This window comes from Dendrobates tinctorius, unplaced genomic scaffold, assembly GCF_039654945.1.
Source record: "Dendrobates tinctorius isolate UK_male_01 unplaced genomic scaffold, ASM3965494v1 ptg000029l, whole genome shotgun sequence".
Lineage (NCBI taxonomy): Eukaryota > Metazoa > Chordata > Amphibia > Anura > Dendrobatidae > Dendrobates > Dendrobates tinctorius.
Window position 1 is genome coordinate 22,252,004 of NW_027361697.1, and position 22,997 is coordinate 22,275,000.

The following is a 22,997-nucleotide window of genomic DNA, read 5'->3' on the forward strand; positions in this document are numbered from 1 at the left end:
TCAGGAGGGATCCTCACCCTCACCACACCGGAGATATTTACAAGGTCTTGCATTACCTTCCCAGATCTTCCAATGATTTTTCCAATCAGAGCTTTGGGCACCGGAACCACAGCTATCCGCAAACCCAGCCGATCCATAGCCTCCCTTGCTAACTCTAGGCGTCGAGCAGCCTTCACATTACTCTGCCTGACCAGCTGTTTGGCGTGGAGACATTGTAGATGCATCTCCTTCAGGACAGCTACTCGGTTTGATGTATCTTCTCTGGCTGATACTATCACCAACTGCCGAGTCTCAGGTGCCCAGTGCACCTTACACGCTTTGACGGCCTCTTTGAAAGCCTCATGCACACCTTCCTCAGCACAGGCCTCTTGCATGTCTTTTGGTACATCAATCACAAACTTGAAGGTTGTGGCCTTGCTCTCTTCCTGGGCAGGAGGCTCTGGCTTTGCCACGGACACTTCCCTCACTACAGTTAACCCGACCAGGTGACTGTCTTCAGTTCTTAGCTCCCCAACTTCACGAGATCTCATCTCTTCATGACCGTCTGCCAAGACGGGTACCAGCAGCTCCGTTCCACCACCAGTCGGACCCGGCCGCTGTTCATCACTGTCAAAGTTCTTCTCCCGCAGAAGACCACTTACAGTTTCTTCGAGCTCCAAGACTTCTTTCTCGAGCTCCTCAACCCTGTGCTCAGCCATTTGTCTCAGGATTCTTTCTTGTTCGAGATGTCTTTCCACTGTCTCCTTTATCAGCTTTAGCTCACGATCCTGTTCTCTTTTGGCAAGCACGTGTCTCACCACTACCTCTTTAATTATATTGTCAAAGGGTACCACTGGGTCAGTCCCGTCAGCAGAGTGAACCGTCCCGTTACCGTTTAACAGTGTTTTTACCCCAGTCGTTTCATCTCCCAGCCCACCATCAGTCATATCGCGAGGCGTCAGGTCCGTAAGTTGGGCAGATGTACTTCTTCTTCCGGTCAGTTCTACCTCTGACCTGTCCACATCAGGAGCCGTCACTGTCTCAGTGTCTGATGGCCCCACAGTCGAAACGTCTCCATCGTCCGACCATACTGTACATCAAACAAAACAAAGTCCCGGCCCCTCTCCAAGGCATAGACTAAGTCCTGTGGTATCCCGCCCCCTTGGCACTCACCAACTTTGGTCCCCTCAAACATTACTCTGTCTACTGCATAGTTCACTGTGACCCCATGTTTACAGCGAACCCTGGCGTTTTTCTCGGTCAGAGATAAAACGAGAGGAGTTCTTGTCAGAGTCACCTGACTCTCTGAGTCCAGTCTACCAGAAACTCCTTCCCGGTGCAGCATCACGGTACACACCTGTGGCCTGTCATTATCTGGAAAATACATGCCGCACTCCTCAAAACTCATACAGACACACTGCTGTTCCCCAGACATACCCACTGAGGCAACTAGTGCTGCCATTTCCTGAACCACCCCAATTTGGGTCGCTGCCCCCTCCCGGGACTCCACCCCTTTTTGGGTTACCACCCCAATTTGGGTCACCGCCCCCTTCTGGGACTCCACTTCGTTTTGGGTCACCGCCCCCTTCTGGGACTCCACCCCCTTTTGGGCTACCACCCCGATTTGGGCCACCTCCCCCTTCTGGGACTCCACCACCTTTTGGGATACCACCCCGATTTGGGCCACCGCCCCCTTTCGGGACTTCCCCATGTCCGTTATACCAGTCATCTCAGACCACAGTTCACACAACACAGTTTATGTCTTTTAACAATACCACACAAGTCCTTGCTGGCACCACCACAGCTCCTGCTGTCACCGATCACCGACACCACCGGCTGCTGTTCACACACACAGCAGCTGGTGTCCTCTTCGTAACCCCGCTGAGTTACAGGAAGCCGCTTGTCCCCTTTGTAACCCCGCCGAGTTACAGGAAACCGCTTGTCACCTTCTTGACTCCCACTGAGCCACCACAGGCTGAGTTGAGAAAAGAAGAAAAAAAAAACACCACACAAAAAACTCACGTGTCCTTTCTGTGTGCTCTTCAGGACGTACCGTCTCCGCCTGAGACCGTCCAACACACAGGGCGCACCGGGTGCTATTCAGGGAGCGGCCCAGGGTTTTCCAACACACCGGCCTCACCAGGTCCAGGGGCTTATTGGGTGCTCTTCAGGATTTCCATCTCCTCCTGAGACTTCCCAACACTCACGCCTCACCAGGTCCAAGGTCATACCACGCGCTCCAGGGATCCGATTCTTCTCCTAGAATCTCCCAACACTGACCCTCCAGGACCTTGCTCACTGAACCCTCCAGGTACAGTCTCTCTCACTGACCCAGGTCAGTACAACACGAACACCTGTCCGTTACCTGTGTCGGCCCCACAGGTCCTCGGATACCTCTTCTCCACAGAGGCATCCTATCAATCACCAGTCTCTCACTGACCCCGGTCAGTACAACACGGTTTTCACGACCGTCACCTGCTGGCCGCGCAGGTTCTCGGACCCCTCTACAGCAGAGGTATCCTATAAGTCTCTTTCTCCTGGGGAAACAGCCGCACTGGGCTCACCGATCCAGACAGTGCCTTACTCACTAGGCCGCCCCACGGTTACAGAACCACAGCCGGGCAGTGGCTTCCCCAACCGTCAGCCTTCCTGGCTCAGCGTTGCCCTTAGCAACCGACTTTGCAGTCCTCTTCCGTTGCTCCCAGCAACAAGGCTACAATAATGCCCATAGCTTTCTCCACCAATTGTGAGGTAGCGCTGTCATTCAGTTAGGGGATTCTCGCTTAGCCGCCACAAAACCAGATCCAGCACGGGTTTTCATAAAGCAGTATAGTCCATGAGGTTTATTCATCATCATAAACCAAAGCAATATGCAACAGCATTTAAACAGCAGAGTGTCCATTATAGCTTCCCTCTGTAAACCCTGTGTTCACACAGATTATACAATGTCCAGCATACAGGCTCTCTTAGCCTCATTTATCTCACCCACGTCCGGGTCCCCTCATGGCTGCTTCAGCTTACTGCAGACGTTCATTCCCTCCCCTGGGAACTCTCAGACACGTGCAGCCATTCACCACAGCCCCTCCACAGGCTGTTAGCCAGGAAGCTCCATCTCAGCGGGACCTTCCACACTGGACCAATCGGGTCCCAGCATTCACCCATGTGGTCTACCCTGGCCACCTTATATGGTCCGTAGCCACGCCCACCGGGTCACACGTCTATGACCTCATCACAGGTCCTTCACACATACATATACACTTTACAATAGCGTTATTAAACACACCCCCTGGGTGGGTTTGTAGGTAACTAGTCCCTGACACATTGAACCAGCACCTCAGCAGTATCGCTGCTGATTAACACACATAAATCTCCATCTCAAGACCACCCACCTTGAGATACATAACAATCATTCCGTATTTCACCATTCACCCACTCTCCTGGGACATCCATACAGCGCCCCCTAGCAGACACAGTGGTTACTACACCACAACAGTTACAACGGTCATTCAGTATCTTGCCATTCATCCACTCTCCTGGGACATCCATACAGCGCCCCCTAGTGGACACAGAGGTCACTACACCACACTAAGAAAAAAGAAGAAAAATACTCAAATTCTGAATTTATTTTATTTAAGTTTATTTATTTATTATGCTTTTCTTATATAAAGTGATATGATATTTGTATAAAGCAAGTCAATACAATAATGACAATACCAAATTTATATAGTTCTATATGTTTTGACTCTTTTTTGCAGAAAAATGGCTTTATGCGAAAAATTACTTTAAAAAAAAATAATTATTTACCTATAACTTTCCTATTTTATGTAGAGAAAGTTGTTTCTGTTTTAGGGTTTTTTTTTTGCAGGACAAGTTATACTGTTTACTGATACCATTTTTCGATAAATAGGACTTTTTGATCACTTTTTTATTCATGCTTTAATAGTTGGCATGAACAGAAAGTAATTGAAAGGTTTACTTTATTCTGTGTGTCAATATAATAATGGTAACCATAACAATTTATATATATTTCTTGCTTTTATTACTTTCGCATGAAACTTTTATTATGGCATTCATCATGGGGGATTAACCCCTTCACCCCCAAGGGTGGTTTGCACGTTCATGACCGGGCCAATTTTTACAATTCTGACCACTGTACCTTTATGAGGTCATAACTCTGGAACGCTTCCATGGATCCCGGTGATTCCGACATTGTTTTCTCATGACATATTGTACTTCATGTTAGTGGTAAAATTTCATTCAAATAACTTGCATTTATTTGTGAAAAAAACGGAAATTTGGCAAAAATTTTGAAAATTTCGCAATTTTCCAACTTTGAATTTTTATGCCCTTATATCACAGAGATACGGCACACAAAAAACTTGATAACTAACATTTCCCACATGTTTACTTTACATCAGCACAATTTTGGAACCAAAATTTTTTTTGTTAGGAAGTTATAAGGGTTAAAAGTTGACCAGCGATTTCTCATTTTTACAACACCATTTTATTTTTAGTACCACATCACATTTGAAGCCACTTTGAGGGGTCTATATGATAGAAAATACCCAAAAGTGACACCATTCTAAAAACTGCACCCCTTAAGGTGCTCAAAACCACATTCAAGAAGTTTATTAACCCATTAGGTGCGTCACAGGAATTTTTTTGAATATTTAAAAAAAAATGAACATCTAACTTTTTTTCACAAAAAAAATACTTCAGGTTCAAGTTTTTTTATTTTACCAAGGGTAACAGGAGAAATTGGACTGCAAAAGTTATTGTGCAATTTGTCCTGAGTACGCTGATACCTGATTTGTGGGGGGGAACGACCGTTTCGGCGCATGGCAGAGCTCAGAATGGAAGGAGCGCCGTTTGACTTTTTCAATGCAAAATTGGCTGGAATTCAGATCGGACGCCATGTCACGTTTGGAGAGTCCCTGATGTACCCCAAAAGTTGTTGTCCAATTTGTCCTGAGTATGCTGATACCCCATATGTGGGAGAAAACTACTGTATGGACACACGTCGGGGATCGGAAGGGAAGTAGTGACGTTTTGGAATGCAGACATTGATGGAATGGTCTGCGGGTGTCATGTTGCCTTTGGAGAGCCCCTAATGTACCTAAACAGTGGAAACCCCCCACAAATGACCCCATTTTGAAAACTAGACCCCCTAAGGAACTTATCTTGATGTGAGGTGAGCACTTTGAACCCCCAAGGTCTTCACAGAAGTTTATAATGCCAGGGCATGAAAATAAAAAAATCGTATTTTTTCCACAAACATGATCAATTATTCCCCAATTTTTTTATTTTCCCAAGAGTAACAGGAGAAATTGAACCCCAAAAGTTGTTGTCCAATTTGTCCTGAGTAAGCTGACACCCCATATGTGGGAGAAAACTACTGTATGGACACACGTCAGGGCTCGGAAGGGAAGTAGTGACGTTTTGGAATGCAGACATTGATGGAATGGTCTGCGGGTGTCATGTTGCCTTTGGAGAGCCCCTAATGTACCTAAACAGTGGAAACCCCCCACAAATGACCCCATTTTGAAAACTAGACCCCCTAAGGAACTTATCTAGATGTGAGGTGAGCACTTTGAACCCCCAAGGGCTTCACAGAAGTTTATAATGCCCGGGCATGAAAATAAAAAAATCGTATTTTTTCCACAAACATGATCAATTAGTCCCCAATTTTTTCATTTTCCCAAGGGTAACAGGAGAAATTGGACCGCAAAAGTTGTTGTCCAATTTGTCATGAGTACGCTGACACCCCATATGTGGGAGAAAACTACTGTATGGACACACGTCGGGGCTCGGAAGGGAAGCAGTGCCATTTTGGAATGCAGACTTTGATGGAATGGTCTGCGGGTGTCATGTGCGTTTGGAGAGCCCCTGATGTACCTAAACTATTGAAACTCCCCACAAGTGACCCCATTTTGGACACTAGACCCCCCCACGGAACTTATCTAGATGTGTGGTGAGCACTTTGAACCCCCAAGTGCTTCACAGAAGTTTATAACGCTCGGACGTGAAAATAAAAAAATCATTTTTTTCCACAAAAATGATATTTTTGCCCCCAATTTTTTATTTTCCTAAGGGTAACAGGAGAAATTGGTCCCCAAAAATTGTTTTGCAATTTGTCCTGAGTAGGCTGATAACCTACATGTGGGGGTAAAACACTGTTTGGGCGCATGGCAGAGCTTGGAAGGGAAGGAGCACCATATGACTTTTTCAACTCAGAATTGGCTGGAATTGAGATCAGACGCAATGTTGCATTTGGAGAGCCCCTGATGTGCCCAAACAGTGGAAACCCCAAATTCTAACTCCAACCCGAACCCCAACACACCCCTAACCCTTATCTCAGCCCTAACCCTAGCCCTAACCCAAGCCCTAACCCTAGCCCTAACCCTAGCCCTAACCCTAACCCTAGCCCTAACCCTAACCCTAATGGAAAAATGGAAATAAATACTTTTTTTAATTTTATTATTTTTCCCTAACTAAGGGGGTGATAACGGGGGGTTTGATTTACTATTTATGGCGGTTTTTATTTTTGGCAGCTGTCGCACGGTAAAAGACGCTTTTTATTGTAAAAATAGTTTTTGCATCACCATATATTGAGAGCTATAATTTTTCCGTATTTTGACCCACCGAGTCATGTGAGGTCTTATTTTTTGTGGGACGAGTTGACGTTTTTATTGGTACCATTTTCGGGCGCATGACATTTTTTGATCGCTTTTTATTCCGATTTTTGGGACGCAGAATGAACAAAAACCAGCGTTTCATGAATTTCTTTTGGGGGAGTGCGTTTACACCGTTCCGCGTGCGGTAAAATTGATAAAGCAGTTTTATTCTTCGGGTCAGTACAGTTACAGCGATACCTCATTTAGGTCTTTTTTTATGTTTTGTCAGTTTTATGCAATGAAAACTATTTTATATAAAAAATAATTATTTTTGCATCGCTTTATTCTGCGAGCTATAACTTTTTTATTTTTTCGCTGATGATGCTGTGTGGTGGCTCGTTTTTTGCGGGACAAGATGACATTTTCAGCGGTACCATGGATATTTATATGCGTCTTTTTGATCGCGCGTTATTACACTTTTTGTTTGGCGGTATGATAATAAATCATTATTTTTTGCTTCGTTTTTCATTTTTATTTTTTAAGGGGTTCGCTAAAGGGGTTAACTAATGGGACAGTTTTATAAGGCGGGTCGTTACGGACGCGGCGATACCTAATATGTGTACTTTTATTGTTTGGGGGTTTTTTTATTTTCAAAAAATGAATTTATTGGGGAATATTTTTTTTTTTTTACTAATTTATTTGGCGATTTTTTTAAAATTATTTTTACACTTTTTTTTTATTTTTTTTTACTTTATTACATAGTCCCAGGTGGGACATCACTGTCCTGTGACAGATCGCTGATCTGTCACATCACAGATCACTGTGACAGATCAGCAATCTGTCACAGGCATTGAAGAAGACTTCCTCTTGCCTGCGCTTTGCAGGCACTGAGGAAGCCAGCTTCCTGCAGGCCCCCGAAGGCCCCCCGTCGCCATCTTGGATTCGGGGGCCTGGAGGAAAGGAGCCCCCCGCAGCAGCGCTACACATTGCGCTGCCGTGGGGGGCTCAGGGAAGCACGGAGGGAGCCCCCTCCCTGCCGATGCTTCCCTTTAACTCCCGGTACACCGCGATCGTGTTTGATCGCGGTGTGCAAGGGGTTAACGTGTCGGGGGTGGTCCGTGACCGCCCCTGACACATTGTGCCGGGTGTCAGCTGTGATAATTAGCTGACACCCGGCCGCGATCAGCGGCGCTCACCACGTGGGCGCCGCTGATCGCGGTAGACGTACTATCCCGTCCATGGGCATAGGGGCCCGGGTCCCATCGACGGGATAGTACGTCGGATGTCAGGAAGGGGTTAATGATTATCTTGTTTTTATAGTCTGGGTTGTTACGAAACCAGCAATACCAAAGATGTTTTATTTTTGGGAACATTGGTTCTTGTCTTTTTTTTTTTTTTTTACAATTAAAGCATTTTTTTTTATTGTAAAAGCCGATAGTTGTGTTTTTTTCCATACATATATATATATTTTTTACACTTAAAACATTTTCTACTTTTTTACAATACTTACTAGTCCAACATGGGGACTTGAACATGAACATGTGTTCTTTTGAGCACATTGCTAATACTCCATACAAGCTACGTAGCGTAGTATGTGACTGACAGGGGGCCTATCACGCCTCACAACCAGTCAAATCTATGAGGCTGGGGTTTATGGCAGACAAGGAGGACATTGTTTGACCTTCCTGTTATCATAGCAATTATCAGCACACCACACCCCTTTATGTTCAGGCGATTTTCTGTATTTTGCACCTTCAATTTTTCCTCCCCTTGCCTGTTCCAAGAGCCACATCTTATTTATTATTCCGTTGACATAGCCAGATGAGGGTTTGTTTCTTGTTCGATGAGTTTCAGTTTTGTATGACACCATTCATTTGACCACAATCTAAACTAGGAAATGGATAAAAATTTCCACGTTAGCTAAAAGGATGAAAAAAAAAATGTAATTCCATCACTCTTTTTTTGGCGGTTTGTTTTTACTGTGTTTATTATGTGGCAAAAATGACCTGGAAACATGACTCTTCATGTCATTTTGCTTACATGCAAAAACAAAGTTGTAAGGTTCAGACAACCTTTTCTAAAATTCCTATATTTGCCTCTTGAAAAATAATAAGACCTATATTCGCCTCCGTTGCTGTTCCAGCGGCGTCGACGCTCACTCTCCCGCGGGATCACCTGACGTTGTTATGTCACGCGATCCTTGCGGCCAATCAGCGCTGGCGTCACTCTCCCTGTTTTTGGACAAATCACATACATCCGAAAGGAAGTGAGAACTTCTGCTCCGAGAACTCCCTGCGCCAAACTGATTGAGCTTTTTCATGATTTGCTGTATCACCGTCACTGTTTAACAGCTGTGCCTTGTTTTGCAACTCACTTTAATTCACCTAAAGTAAATTTACACTTGTGTTAGAGACTCTGTCTTGAGATGTCGTTGCAAGTTCTGCCATTTTCACGAGAAGAAAAAGCCCAGATTGCCACAACTATTTTTGTAGGCTAACTTGATGGACATTAATTTCCACAATCTCATTAAACGATATAGAGCAAAAACGTCAAACACTGAATATAAGTATGCAGAACCTCATATCATGGCCGAGGAAAAGGATGATATATTGCCAAAAAATATTTAAAATAATCTTTATTATGAATATACATAAAATTAATTTCGAGCAATAGAACACAAAAAGGAGCATACTAAAATCAAGGATAAAAAAAGTACCAATGATGATAATGAAAACATGCACACAAAGAATTGAGGCATGACAAGGCATCAAGAGTATATACATAAAAAAATGAAATGAAAAAAGGCCAACTGTAATCATTCCTGTGTAATATAATAGTTATGAAAAAAATCACCCCCCCAAAAAAAAATAGCCCCATGGAAGAAGCGGGATAGCGAAACAGTGCTGTCAGGGTGGGAGCACATCTCCAGAGATTCATGCACACGTCACTTTGTAAGTACTGCACTTATACTTTATTTGCTTTTTTTGCACATTTACCTTATCGGCGGTCTTTGCACACATGATTCAACCAGGTGCAATAATGCAGCATAGAGACATTTCACATATGCTCTCTTTTTTTCTAGTTATGGCCATATAATTATATTTTCGTCATGATAGATAATGATTCGTCATATATTGCACTTTGCAAAAAAAATATTTTTGGGGTGTTTTTTTCATAACTATTATGTTATACAGGAATGATTACAGTTGGCCTTTTTTCATTTCATTTTATATGTGTATACTCTTGATGTGTATGTTTCACTATCATCATTAGTACTTTTTTTTACCCTGGATTTTTGTATGCTTCTTTTTGTGTTTTATTGCTTGAAATTAATTTTATGTATATTCATAATAAAGATTTTTTTAAATATTTTTTAGCAATATATCGTCCTTTTCCTCGGTCATGATCTGAGGTTGTGCATATGTATAACTTGATGGACACCCTAAAAGTAACTAAAAAGACCCCATAATATTCTAGGTGCAGGGCCGGCCCGAACGTATAGGCGAACTAGGCGGTCGCCTAGGGCGCTGACCCAAAAGGGGCGCCTGAGAAAAAATAGAAAAAAATTATAAAAAATCTTTTCAAAAGGCAAAAAGTTTTAGGGATGGAAAGAAAAGTGTACATATTTAAGGGCAAATATGACGCAAGAGAGGTTGGTTGGGTTGGCAACAATTTTGATAGAATCTGAAGCTGCTAAACAAATTAATCTCGGTGACTTAGTGTCATCCTTTTAAAAAAAAAGGCAAGGAAACAAAAATTTTAATTACCTATGGTCGTTTTTGTTTTGTGTTATTGATTACTTTGTATATATTTGTCCTATACAACTTCTCAGAAGATTAAAGAGTTAGGAGAGAGTTAATTAATCATTGTTGTTGTGGTTTATTTTGCTCCTAAATTTATATCCCAAGTTTTCATCTACTGCCAAGAATAGTAGGGGCGCAACAAAATAGTTTCGCCTAGGGCGCCGTAATCTCTCAGGCCGGCCCTGTCTAGGTGTTCCACCTGGCACCATTTCCTCCCAGAGTTACGTTCTTCTGTTGCAATAATGTAACAGAAAAAAAGAACCCCAAACGTTAATGTGAACCGAGCCTTACTGGAACTGAGCTGCAATGCGAGGAACAAATATGTACAAAGTTGTGCCGTGCATGGTAAACAATGAAGACAATGCAGCGATTTGTTGAAGGTCTGCGGCCCCTTCAGTCACCTGGATGATAATGATGTATCATAAGCATACACCATCCATATTGTAGTGCCAGAAAACCTCTTGAACAACTACAATTGTATGTTCCAGATCAGTGTTTCCCAAACTCCACAGCCCTTTTACCTTACTTAGTATTGAACAGGTGAGAGATCCTGTGGCAATTTCTGGTACATTGATGCTAATTCCATCCCTTGTACAATACTAAGGAGATCCGTGATCTGTGGGGGCAGTGAGGACGGGAGTTTGGGAAGGCGAAACCATAAGACCCCATAGCAAAATAAATGAATCTATGAAGAGGTTTACGCCTCAATGAGAACTTTAATCAAGTTTACCTTTATTAAAATGTATGTCTACTATTCTGTGCTGATATTTTGGAGAATATTGACCCAGGAGGGCTGTGCTTTGTTCCCCTAGTGATAATGCCCCACGAGTGGGCGCTAACTGCAAATGACATTTTCAGCTGATGTTGATCTCCATGGAGTTGTTTTCATCTGTATGCAGCGAGCGCCTCTTGGTCAGCGTCACTGTAATTATTGAGACTGGTAATAAAATAGGGTGCAAAATATGACAAGACTAGAAAATTATGGTCAAGGGTCCTAAAAGAACAAAAAAACACAAACATCAAGTAGAAAGGACTATCCGTGCAGCTCATAATGGAAAATATGCAATATGCATCATTTTATAGGCTATACACTGTATACGTCAATCATACCGTGATCGTCTGTCCAGTAGGTGTAGACTGTGGTGAAACTGCTGAAATGACAGTTTCACCACAGTCTGCCCATGAGCAATCTTTAGACCATATGGCCAGTATTAAATACATTTTTTTCAAGATTGATAGCGTCCATCGAGGCACAGGTATATGCAGCAGGATTTCCTCCTGCAACTAACACCATAGGACCTGTCCAGTTCCTTAAAATTTATTTTAGATGTGTTCATTTTTTACTTTTACAAGATTTTTTTGCTAAGAACGCAAAAGTCCTTATATTTTACAACAAGTCACACTTTTAGCTTCATTCACATGTCAGTTTCTCACATATGAGAAAAAGGACCATTTCTTTTGATTAGTACTTTTATCAGAGTTTGGTCCAAGTGCCATCAGATTTTCTCCACAGTCTGCGAAAATTGGACCCATAGACATTGCTGATTTTGATCCGACGCTTGGATCAAACTCCGACATGTCTCCGCGATTTAACGCAAAAAAATCTTGCAATGTGAATGACTCCACAGACTGTCACCGGTATGAAAGTCACGGAAAGCACTCGTACCAGATGTGTGAATGAAGCCTTATGCAGCATTTATGCTTCTTTGAATTAAAAGAAACTTTTGCGTTTCGGTGCTTAAGAATTTCAGTTTAGTAGTGATAAATATCTACTTTTATTTCTGAAGGTGTCATGCGCTCCACTTCTTGCCCTATACTCAAACCTGGAATGTGTTTCCTGTGCCATCAGTGCTGGGTGTAAAGGAGGCTGGCTGGTATCACTAGCAATGCCAGCCTCCTTCTCTTACACAGCCGATGCTTAAACACAGGAGGGGGTTGGCTCAGGTATTGAAGTCAGCAGTTAGCCAGTCCCTTCGCACAGCACTGATCACATCCAGTGTCAGGGGCTGAATATTAGTCAGTGATAAGCGGTCATAGAGGAGCGCTTAGGAAGCAACCAGGGGCAGACAAAAATGTCAGGTCTCCACCGCAGCTCCAGCCGAAAACCTCCAATGGAGGATAGGAGCAATGAGAAAATGGAAACGGTCTTAGGAGCGCAGGAAAGAGACTCAGACAAGAGATGGGGTTAAACCACAACGCGTTTCGACGGAGGATCCGTCTTCATCAGGTGGAAGTTTCCACCTGATGAAGACGGATCCTCCGTCGAAACGCGTTGTGGTTTAACCCCATCTCTTGTCTGAGTCTCTTTCCTGCGCTCCTAAGACCGTTTCCATTTTCTCAGGGGCTGAATATTGGCACAGACAGACCAGCCATGAACTGAAAATCACAGCAAATTTGAAAATAATTGTGTATGTGAAAATTCTTTATATTATGAAAACATAATGTATTTTTTATACAAATAAAAAGCCTGTTTAAATATTTGTAAATATTCTCTGTACATCACAATGAAGAAATATTTACCAGAACTCTGGAAATCCATGTAGAAGTAACATGAGGGGTTTTCCTCGTTCTCCGGCAGCAACGTAGTGGAATCGTAATCCAGAATCCTGTAGATTTATTTTACAGATGTTAGTCACGACGAAGGAAGGAGAAAAACGGATCACAACTATCAAGTGCAATATGTATTCATCAAAAGTAGAAAAAAACAAAGTAAGGATTGAAGCTGCGGGCACCTGGCTATATTAAGGCACAGGGCAGGGGATATAGTCTGAAAGCCTGGGATGAGATCTGACCTTTTCCTTGGCATTAAATATACACTCTGTTCACATAAGATTCAGAAAACAGTACAGGATGACATTTTTGTACAGTAAAGCGCTCGTCCCCATGATGGAAATCCGACGATCCCATCACGGTCAAACTTGACCTTGTCTATGAAAGGGGCTGTCTAATGAAAACAATACCTGGCCATATGTCCCAATGTGTTATATCAAAGAGATTGAGACGCCCTGTATGAGCCGGAACGCTGAGCGGTCTATGAATGAGCAAAATAGCTGCCATATAATAAAACAAATGTGCGGCTGGCTACAGCTTCCACTGACAAAATCAGATGAGAAGGGCGGTCTTTGATAATAATTATTTATTTATAAAGCGCCAACATATTCCGCAGCACTTTCCAATTAAGTGGTGACATATACAGACAATAAAGTCGATACAAGGTAAGACAGTGTAAACAGTTACAATAGGAGCGCGGATCCGGCTGCTCGCAAGCTACAATCTACATGGAAGTAGGGGGACACAATAGGTGAAAAGTGCTTGTTATTTCAGGTCAAGCAATTGTAATAAAGAGGGATTTTCATATAAAGCTGCCTGATCCGGTCATCAGCCAATGTGTTTATCAGGTGCAGTTATCATGTGCATGGAGGGTGTGGAGCAATGGCGGATCTTAATAGGGGCGGATGGGGCGGTCGCCCCGGGCCCAAGGTTTTTTGGGGGCCCAGGGGCAGGGGCAGGGGCGGGCTGGGCCAGGTGGCAGAGAGGCAAATGCCCCCCGGACCGCTCCCCCAGCACCTGTACAGGGCCGGCCATGCCCTGTGCTGTGACGCCGCCGGTGCAGACAGCCGCCCGCGTCACATTCTATGAGGGGCCGGGAGCTGTGCACGGCCGTCACCTTGACGGCTGCTCAGCTCCGGCTGTACTTCCGGGTCAGATGTCGGGCGTGCGCGATGACGTCATCGTGCACGCACCGACATGTCCCGGAGGATGCTGAAAGCAGAGGCGCTGCTGGGGAGCGAGCCGGCTGTGAGGTAAGTATGGGGAACTTTTTTTATTTTTTTTTATTTATAAAATGAATTAATGGGGGAGGGGGTGAGTGGGGGCTGTACACAATGAAGGGGGGGGGTGACTGGGGCCTGTATATGATGAAGGGGGGGTGACTGGGGCCTGTATATCATGAAGGGGGGGTGACTGGGGGCTGTATATGATGAAGGGGGGGTGACTGGGGGCTGTATATGATGAAGGGGGGTGACTGGGGGCTGTATATGATGAAGGGGGGGTGACTGGGGGCTGTATATGATGAAGGGGGGGTGACTGGGGCCTGTATATGATGAAGGGGGGGTGACTGGGGGCTGTATATGATGAAGGGGGGTGACTGGGGGTTGTATATGATGAAGGGGGGTGACTGGGGTTGTACAGGATGAAGGGGGTGAGTGGGGGCTTCACAGGATGAAGGGGAGATGAGTGGCGGCTTCACATGATGAAGGGGGGTGAGTGGGGCTGCACATGATGAAGGGGGGTGGGGCTGCACATGAAGTTGGGGGGGAAGGGGACTGCACATGATAAAATGGAAGGGGGGATAAGGGGCTGCAAATGATGAAGCGGCACTGCAGATGAAGTGAGTGGGTGATAGGGGACTGCAATGGATGAAGTAAGGGGACTTCAAATTAAAGTGGGGACATTAAAGTGGATCCCCTATGGCAAGGATCACGTTGGGCGATTTTGTGCGTATTGGCCGTAGGCCTACAGCTTATGTGCAACGTCTTTTTAGGCCATGTCCACACGTGGTGGAATGGTGGCGGGTTTTCCGTATGGACCCGCAGCAAACCAAGTGCTGCGGTCCGTACGGCTGTCAATTCCCGCACGGGGACCGCAGCGATCAGGTGGGAAGGGGGGTACAGGGGCCCAGGTTTTATGAACAGCCCCGGGCCCATAGTCCACTTAATCCGCCACTGGTGTGGAGGCAGATGAATAGTAGGGAGCAGATTGTGTATTTAGAAAGGGAGAACAGGGGAGAGTTAGGTTAGTGAGTTTGGGTGATAGAGTTGTTTAAACAGATGTTTTTAAAGCACACTGAAAAACATGGGAGCTAGGTAACAGTCGGTCATGTGGGGTATTGCATCCCAGAGAACTGGCACAGCACGAGAGAAATCTTGAGGACGGAAGTGGGATGTTCAGATTATGAAGGATGGTTAATCTTAGGTCAGTTTCAGAACAGAGGGCATGTGTAGCGCGATAGAGATGAGGGAGGAGATAAAGACGTATCACTTACTGGGCTGCTTGCTGTAGAATCATAGAATCTTAGAATCGTAGAGTTGGAAGGGACCTCCTGGGCCATCTGGTCCAACCCCCTGCTCAAAGCAGGATTCGCTAAATCATCCCAGACAGATGTCTGTCCAGCCTCTGTTTGAAGACTTCTATTGAAGGAGAACTCACCACCTCGCGTGGCAGCCTGTTCCACTCATTGATCACTCTAACTGTGAAAAAGTTTTTTCTAATATCTAATCTGTGTCTCCTCCCATTCAGTTTCATCCCATTGCTTCTAGTCTTTCCTTGTGCAAAGGAGAATAAAGATGATCCTTCTACAATGTGACAGCCCTTGAGATATTTGTAGACAGCTATTAAGTCTCCTCTCAGTCTTCTCTTCTGTAAGCTAAACATTCCCAAATCCTGGAACCTTTCCTCATAAGACAGGGTTTGCAGACCGGTCACCATTCTGGTCGCTCTTTTCTGAACTTGCTCCAGTTGTTGATGTCTTTTTTAAAATGTGGCGCCCAAAAGTGTACACAGTATTCCAGATGAGGTCTGATCAAAGAGGAGTAGAGGGCAATAATGACTTCACGTGATCTAGACTGTATGCTTCTGTTAATACATCCTAGAATTGCATTTTTTGCTGCTGCATCACACTGTTAACTCATATTCAGTCTGTGATCTATTAGTATACCCAAGTCTTTTTCACATGTGCTGTTGCTTAGCCCTATTCCTCCCATTCTGTATATGCTTTTTTCATTTTTATTGCCCATATGTAGTAATTTGCATTTTTCCCTGTTAAAAACCATTCTGTTAACTGGAGCAGTGGGCAGCAACTTATTTATATCTTTTTGAATCCTCTCTCTCTCTTCTCTAGTATTAGCTATCCCTCCTAGCTTTGTGTCGTCAGCAAATTTAATCAGTTTACCCTCAATTCCTACATCTAAATCGTTGATAAAGATGTTGAACAATACAGGGCCCAGGACAGAGCCCTGTGGTACCCCACTTGAGACATTCTTCCAACTGGATGTGCAGCCATTTACGACCACTCTTTTGGTCCGATCACTAAGCCAGTTATGAATCCACCTAACAGTTGCCTTGTCCATTCCATACTTAGTCATTTTTTCAATAAGGATTGTGTAAGATACTTTGTCAAATGCTTTGCTGAAGTCAAGATATACTATATCTACAGCATTTCCCTGATCCACCCAATCAGTGATTCTGTCATAGAAAGAAATTAAGTTAGTCTGACATGACTTATTAGTTACAAACCCATGCTGACTCTGTTTAATCACTTCATTCTTATCCAGGTATTGACATACATGTTGTTTAAGAATTTGTTCAAAGATCTTTCCTGGTATAGAAGTCAGACTCACCGGCCTATAGTTGCCTGGGTCCACCTTCTTCCCCTTTTTGAAGATAGGAACAACATTTGCTCTTCTCCAGTCTTCTGGGACTTCTCCTGTTGTCCAAGAATTTTTGGAATTATGATAAAATCAGAGTTTTATCTGCTATAGGTCAACCAGTTCTCTAATGCTGAGCTCTGTATAACCCCGCCCACACCACTAATTGGCTTTTTTCTGATTTTGCACAGTGCACCCAGAAAGCTGCCAGTCAGTGGTGGGGGGCGGGGTTATACAGAGCTCATAAATATGGAGGACTACCTGGCAGCAGGGTTGCTAGTCCTCTAGTGATAATCTCCCACTGACAAAGTGATTTTATCAACACTACAGAAAGCAGCCCAGTAAGGGACACATCGCTGGAATCAGGGTCTCTGGCCCTTCACTATGCTGCTCTCAGATCAGGTGGCAAAAACCTGGTAACAGATTCCTTTTAAAAATCATTTATTCTTTTCTCGATACATTCTGTTAATGGTAAACCAGCTTGTTATTTTTTTTGTGGGGTGAGTTGCCGTTTTCATTGGTATTATTTAAAAGTACATGTGATTTTTTTATTGCTTTTTACTTAATTTTTTTGCAAGGAGGACAAATGAAAAACTGCAGTTTCAGCTATTACAGCTTTCACTATATGAGTTATGTACTATGACATTTTTACAGCTTGGGTAAAAAAGGCAACAGTGCCATAGGAAGTGATGTAACATCGCATGTTTTTGGCATGTGCAAGAAAACTAAAATACAACTGTGCTCAAAAGTTTACATACCCCGGCAGAATTTTTGCTTTCTTGACCTTTTTTTCAGAGAATATGAATGATAACACCAAAACTTTTTCTCCACTCATGATTAGTGATTGGGTGAAGCCATTTATTGTCAAACTACTGTGTATTCTCTTTATAAATCATAATGACAACCCAAAACATCCAAATGACCCTGATCTAAAGTTTACATACCCTGGTGATTTTGGCCTGATAACATGCACAGAAGTTGACACAAATAAGTTTGAATGGCTCCTAAAGGTAACATCCTCACCTGTGACCCGTGACATATGCCAGGAAAATTGTTCAGGATGCAAAGAAAAACCCACAAATAACATCAGCTGAAATACTGGACTCTCTGAAAACTAGCGGTGTGGCTCTTTCAAGATGCACAATATGGAGGAACTTGAAGAAAAATGGGCTGCATGGTCGAGTCGCCAGAAGAAAGCTATTACTGCGCAAATGCCACAAAGAATCTCACCTACAATATGGAAAACAGCACAGTGACAAGCCTCAAAACTTCTGAAACAAGGTAATTTGGAGTGATGAGAGCAAAATTTAACTTTTTGGCTACAACCATAAACATTAAATTTGGAGATAGGTCAACAAGGCCTATGATGAAAGGAACACCATTCCTACTGTAAAGCACAGAGGTGGATTGTTGATGTTTTCTGGATGTGTGACCTACAAAGGCACAGGAACCTTAGTCAAAGTTGAAGGAAAGATGAATGCAGCACGTTATCAGCATAATACTGGAGGCAAATGTGCAATAATCAGCCAAGAAGCTGCGCATGGGATGTACTTAGACATTCCAACATGACAATGATCCAAAACACAAGGCCAAGTCAACCTGTCATTGGTTACAGCAGAACAACATGAAGGTTCTGGAGTGGCCATCTCAGTCTCCTGACCTCAATATCATTGAGCCACTCTGGGGAGATCTCAAGCACGCAGTTCATGCTAAACAGCCCAGGAATTTACAGGAACCAGAGGCTTTTTGCCAAGAAGAGTGGGCAGCTTTACTATCTGAGAAAATAAAGAACCTCATCCACAACTACCACAAAAGACTACAAGCTTTCATTGATGTTGGAGGGGGCAATACACGGTATTAGGAAATGGGGTATGTGAACTTTTGATCAGGGTCATTTGGCTTTCTTCTGGTGACTCGACCATGCAGCTAATTTTTCTTCAAGTGCCTCCTTATTGTGCATCTTGGAACAGCTACACTCCTCATTTTCAGACAGTCCAGTATTTCAGCTGATGTTATTTGTGGGTTTTTCATTGCATCCCGAATAATTGTCCTGGCATTTGTCACAGGTAAGGATGTTACCTTCAGCAGCCATTCAAACCTATTTGTGTCAACTATGCATGTTATCAGGCCAAAATCACCAGGGTGTGTAAGCTTTTGATCAGGGTCATTTGGATGTTTTGGGTTGTCATTATGATTTAAAAAGAGAAAACACAGTAGTTTGACACTAAATGGCTTCACCCAACCACTAACCATGAATGGAGAAAAAATTCTGCCGGGGTATGTAAACTTTTGAGCACAACTGTACTTGTAGGAAACAAATGTTATAAGCATGGGAAATACACAGACTCCACTTTTCCTGGAAAAGAAATAAGAATACTTCGAAATGCACAGAGAATAAGCCTCACTGATACCCTCCTTTGTTGGATATAACGCCAGCAGTTCAGGTTACTCTCAAATTCCGAATATTCCAGTATTAGGGTAATTGCAAAGAAAAGGAGACACAAAAGCGCAATAGGGTCTTATCCACGTTGCACGGAGAGATTACACCAAGAAATATGCTCACCTGGTTAGGATGAAAAAAGGCATAGAGGCTGGCGGCTGCTGCAGATCCACAGGTCCTCAACGACCAGAAGTAATCACGTATTCAGGAGAATTTGTAGTTATATTCCGCGCTGCCACAAGAAAGCACTCCAGGATATAGATGTCAAAGATTCACAGTGGTTTATTCAACGCGTTTCGGGGGTCTCATGCCCCCTTCATCAGGAAATACCACACAGCCTGTACATACTGTGTGGTATTTCCTGACGAAGGGGGCATGAGACCCCTGAAACGCGTTGAATAAACCACTGTGAATCTTTGACATCTATCTCCTGGAGTGCTTTCTTGCGGCAGCGCGGAATAGTATTAGGGTAATGGCAGAGGTTAGCAGCACAATGGTCTGGGATTTTGGTGGCAGATGGATTGGGCTTTAGTCCCAATTACAATAGCAAATAATCTGTGAAATTCTAACACTAACGACGATCCATCGTTCACGATAATTGTACAAGGTGAATGGGCTGAGTGGCTGAACGATGAGTACAAAATGGATCTGCTGCCCAGGAGTGAAGACCTAAGCAGGTAAGTATTACAATGTGATTAAGTGATGTTTAGGACGTGTTCAGCTGATATGTGAAATATAACGTGTACTGTGTGTGATACATAAGTATCATGTGTGCGGCATGTGATTGGTATGTGTGCGCTGTATATGTGTGTTGTATGCGGTTGACAAGTTTGTTTATCTGTTTCATTTTAGGAAGACACTAACAACATTTATGTTACAAGGTCCGTTTGGTCTTTTTTCTTTTGGATCAATTTTTAGAATGGGGGAATAAAGTTTTGTATACTGCGCTTATTCTTCCAGTCTAAAAACTGACACCAAACAGAACCCGGATGGACCCCCATAATAATCGTTAATGCCTGGGGTCTGAAATCACTGTACTTAGGGAGTGTGCTCTCCAGTTTGATTTACTTATGGAGTCTGAATTAATTTTGCATGTCTTTGGGTTAGATCAGAGGGGGTCAAATACCGCATGATGTGACCACTAACCTGTCTTGAGTGAGCAGACCTGCGACCGCACTGCCCCTGCTCCATCTGGCCATGCCCTTATTCTGCCTGCTTCTGTTGCTTTATTTTACACCCCGTTATGGAGGAGTAGGGCAGGGACCCAGACATCTTGGCTGTACAGAACCCAAAAATTCCTGATGGCAGTGCTAACCACTGAGCCACCATAATGTCCGGGCATCTAATCATAAGCACTATAATAATTCATTATATTCAATAATTTTCCCCAAAGAGTATTTAGTTTATTAATGATCTTCACTTCTCATGTAACATCGGAACATTTTTCAGCAATAAACTACAGTTATTACTTTTTAATATTATCCTGCCCCAAAACAGAAGTGATTAATTTATCTCCTATCTTGGAAATTATCCTATATAATTTATAGGAGGATGATAAATAGATAAATTCATTTATTTTATCATATTAAAATGTAGGTCAGATCCCAATTGTGATTCCCTTGGAGAGGGAAGTGTTAGAAGCCTCCAGGCTAAAGTGCTGTGCTTTGAAGTAGAAAGTACGTGAGGGAGAAGTGTCCATGTGACCTGCATACTAACGGCAATCAGACACGCTCCATTGGGGAAGCATGTGAAGAGCATGCACTATTAGTAATATACATTATTTTCCTTATTAATAGTTATACAAATCTAGGAGGAGTCTGGACAAATTACGTACAGCTACTATGTCATAGATAGCAAGGATTAACATTTATAAGATGTTGGTACTTCCCAAGGTTTTATATTATTTTAGTTGCATCCCTGTCCAGATTCCTCTTAGGATAATTAAATCCCTTAAAAAAAAAATAGCTAATGACTTCATTTGGGCATATAAAAAACCAAGAGTGGCTGGTAGGTTACTGTATTATCCTTATGAATTTGGGGGGGGATGGGTGCCCCTAACTTACATACTTATCATAAAGCGGCGGTATTAACGGGTATTAGAGACTGGTGGTTATTGGATAAGACACATAAGTGGCTTCTGATTGAGTCATTTTATTCTAAATTGAACTCGACACGGCTTACGTTGGAATTGGAAGCTATTAAATTTAGTAACTACACCTCGTGTCTACCTACCGCATCAACAGCAATACGTTATTGGAGGAAATTTGCATCAAGCCTTCTAAATATTCCTTTAACAAATATTTCCTTAAAAGCTTTGGAAATGCATATCCCCTTTATTAACTTACAACGCTGGTCCACTGCAGGAGTTGAATCCCTCCAGGACCTGATAGATGGCTCTCTCATCCCATTCGATCAACTCTGTTCCAAATTCCCTAGTATTAGGCGTCTTTTTTTACCAATACCTACAGATCAGACATCTGCTCCAAACTTTGCCAGACTCCCTCTTCCTTAAACCCCCTGTGAATCACAAAGCCATGGGATTCCTCCTATGACCTGAATCAGGCCCCAAAGGTGTTTCAATCCTCTACAGTGTATTAAATGATCCAGAGGTGGATGCTAAATGATCATATATGCTAAAATGGGAGGAGGAATTGGGAACAACGTGGGATCCAGGGGAATGGAGGGATAGTGTAAGAGAAATACGTAGAGTGTCATCTTGTATTGGTCACCTAGAACAGTTAAAGAAGATGCATCTTAGGTGGTATAGGTGTCCAAGACAACTGGTACATTATGGGCCAAACCAGACTTCGGCTTGCTGGAGAGGTTGCGGTGGTTTGGGATCGCTGAGCCACATGTGGTGGTCCTGTCCGGTGGCGATCGGTTTTTGGAATATTATAAATATGTTAAGGGAGGTGACTGGGATTCAGGTTAACTTGACACCATCAATGGGACTGTTGCATATAGGGACAACTGATTTTCCTTTAAATATCAGGGGTATAGTGTCACATATTCTGATTGCGGCTAGGCTCACCATTGCTGCTAAATGGAAGGGGACGTCTCTTCCCACCATGAGAGAAGTGGTGGGCAAAATTAATATACATTGCCAATATGAACAAACTCTGGCGCACTCCTCAGTTACCAAGAAAAAGGTTGATCGAATATGGGAACCGTGGTTACTTAGTCAGAGGTCTGCCCCTTTGCATTGAAGATATATATCTTTTCATATGATTTTTTTTTATGCAAGTGTCGATATGTTTTCTGTTTTATACATTATGTCAATCTATGAGTATGAGCATTTATGCTTATGTTTACCTTGTTTAAACTCCTATGTTGGGGGTGTTGTTACTTATATGTTTTCTTTTTTGAAAATATGCAATAAAAATTTATTGAAGTGAAAAATTAATAGTTACACAGCTAATCTTTAGGCCAGGAAAATAATTGTCAGGAGCACAATGATAGCATACATGTTAAAAATACACCAAATCTCTAGTTTAGGTTACCAGATTTTTATTTTAGATCCTGTCATGTCCCAAGATTTGGAAATCATACAGTATTGTATTATAATTGTCTTTTTGGAATACTACTATGCAATCAGTTTTGCCTTTTTAAGTTTGTCCTGTCTCTCTCCCTGTAGTCCAGCTCTGATGTAAGTAACTCCTCCCTTCTTCCTCAGTGTTTGGCAGCCATTATTCTGGTTTCATCTCTGGTTTAGAATTATCTTCTAACCTGCTGCTGT

General features: G+C 43.1%; 1 protein-coding gene across 1 annotated transcript in view; it reads right to left on the reverse strand.

Moving 5' to 3' along the window:
• The window catches only part of EPHX4 (epoxide hydrolase 4), an 83,474-nt gene that overhangs the window by 49,449 nt on the left and 11,028 nt on the right, over nucleotides 1-22,997 (reverse strand). Inside the window, exon 2 of the mRNA XM_073571462.1 lies at nucleotides 12,917-13,002. Coding sequence (XP_073427563.1) covers nucleotides 12,917-13,002 — 86 coding nt within the window. The remainder of the gene's footprint in view (nucleotides 1-12,916; nucleotides 13,003-22,997) is intronic.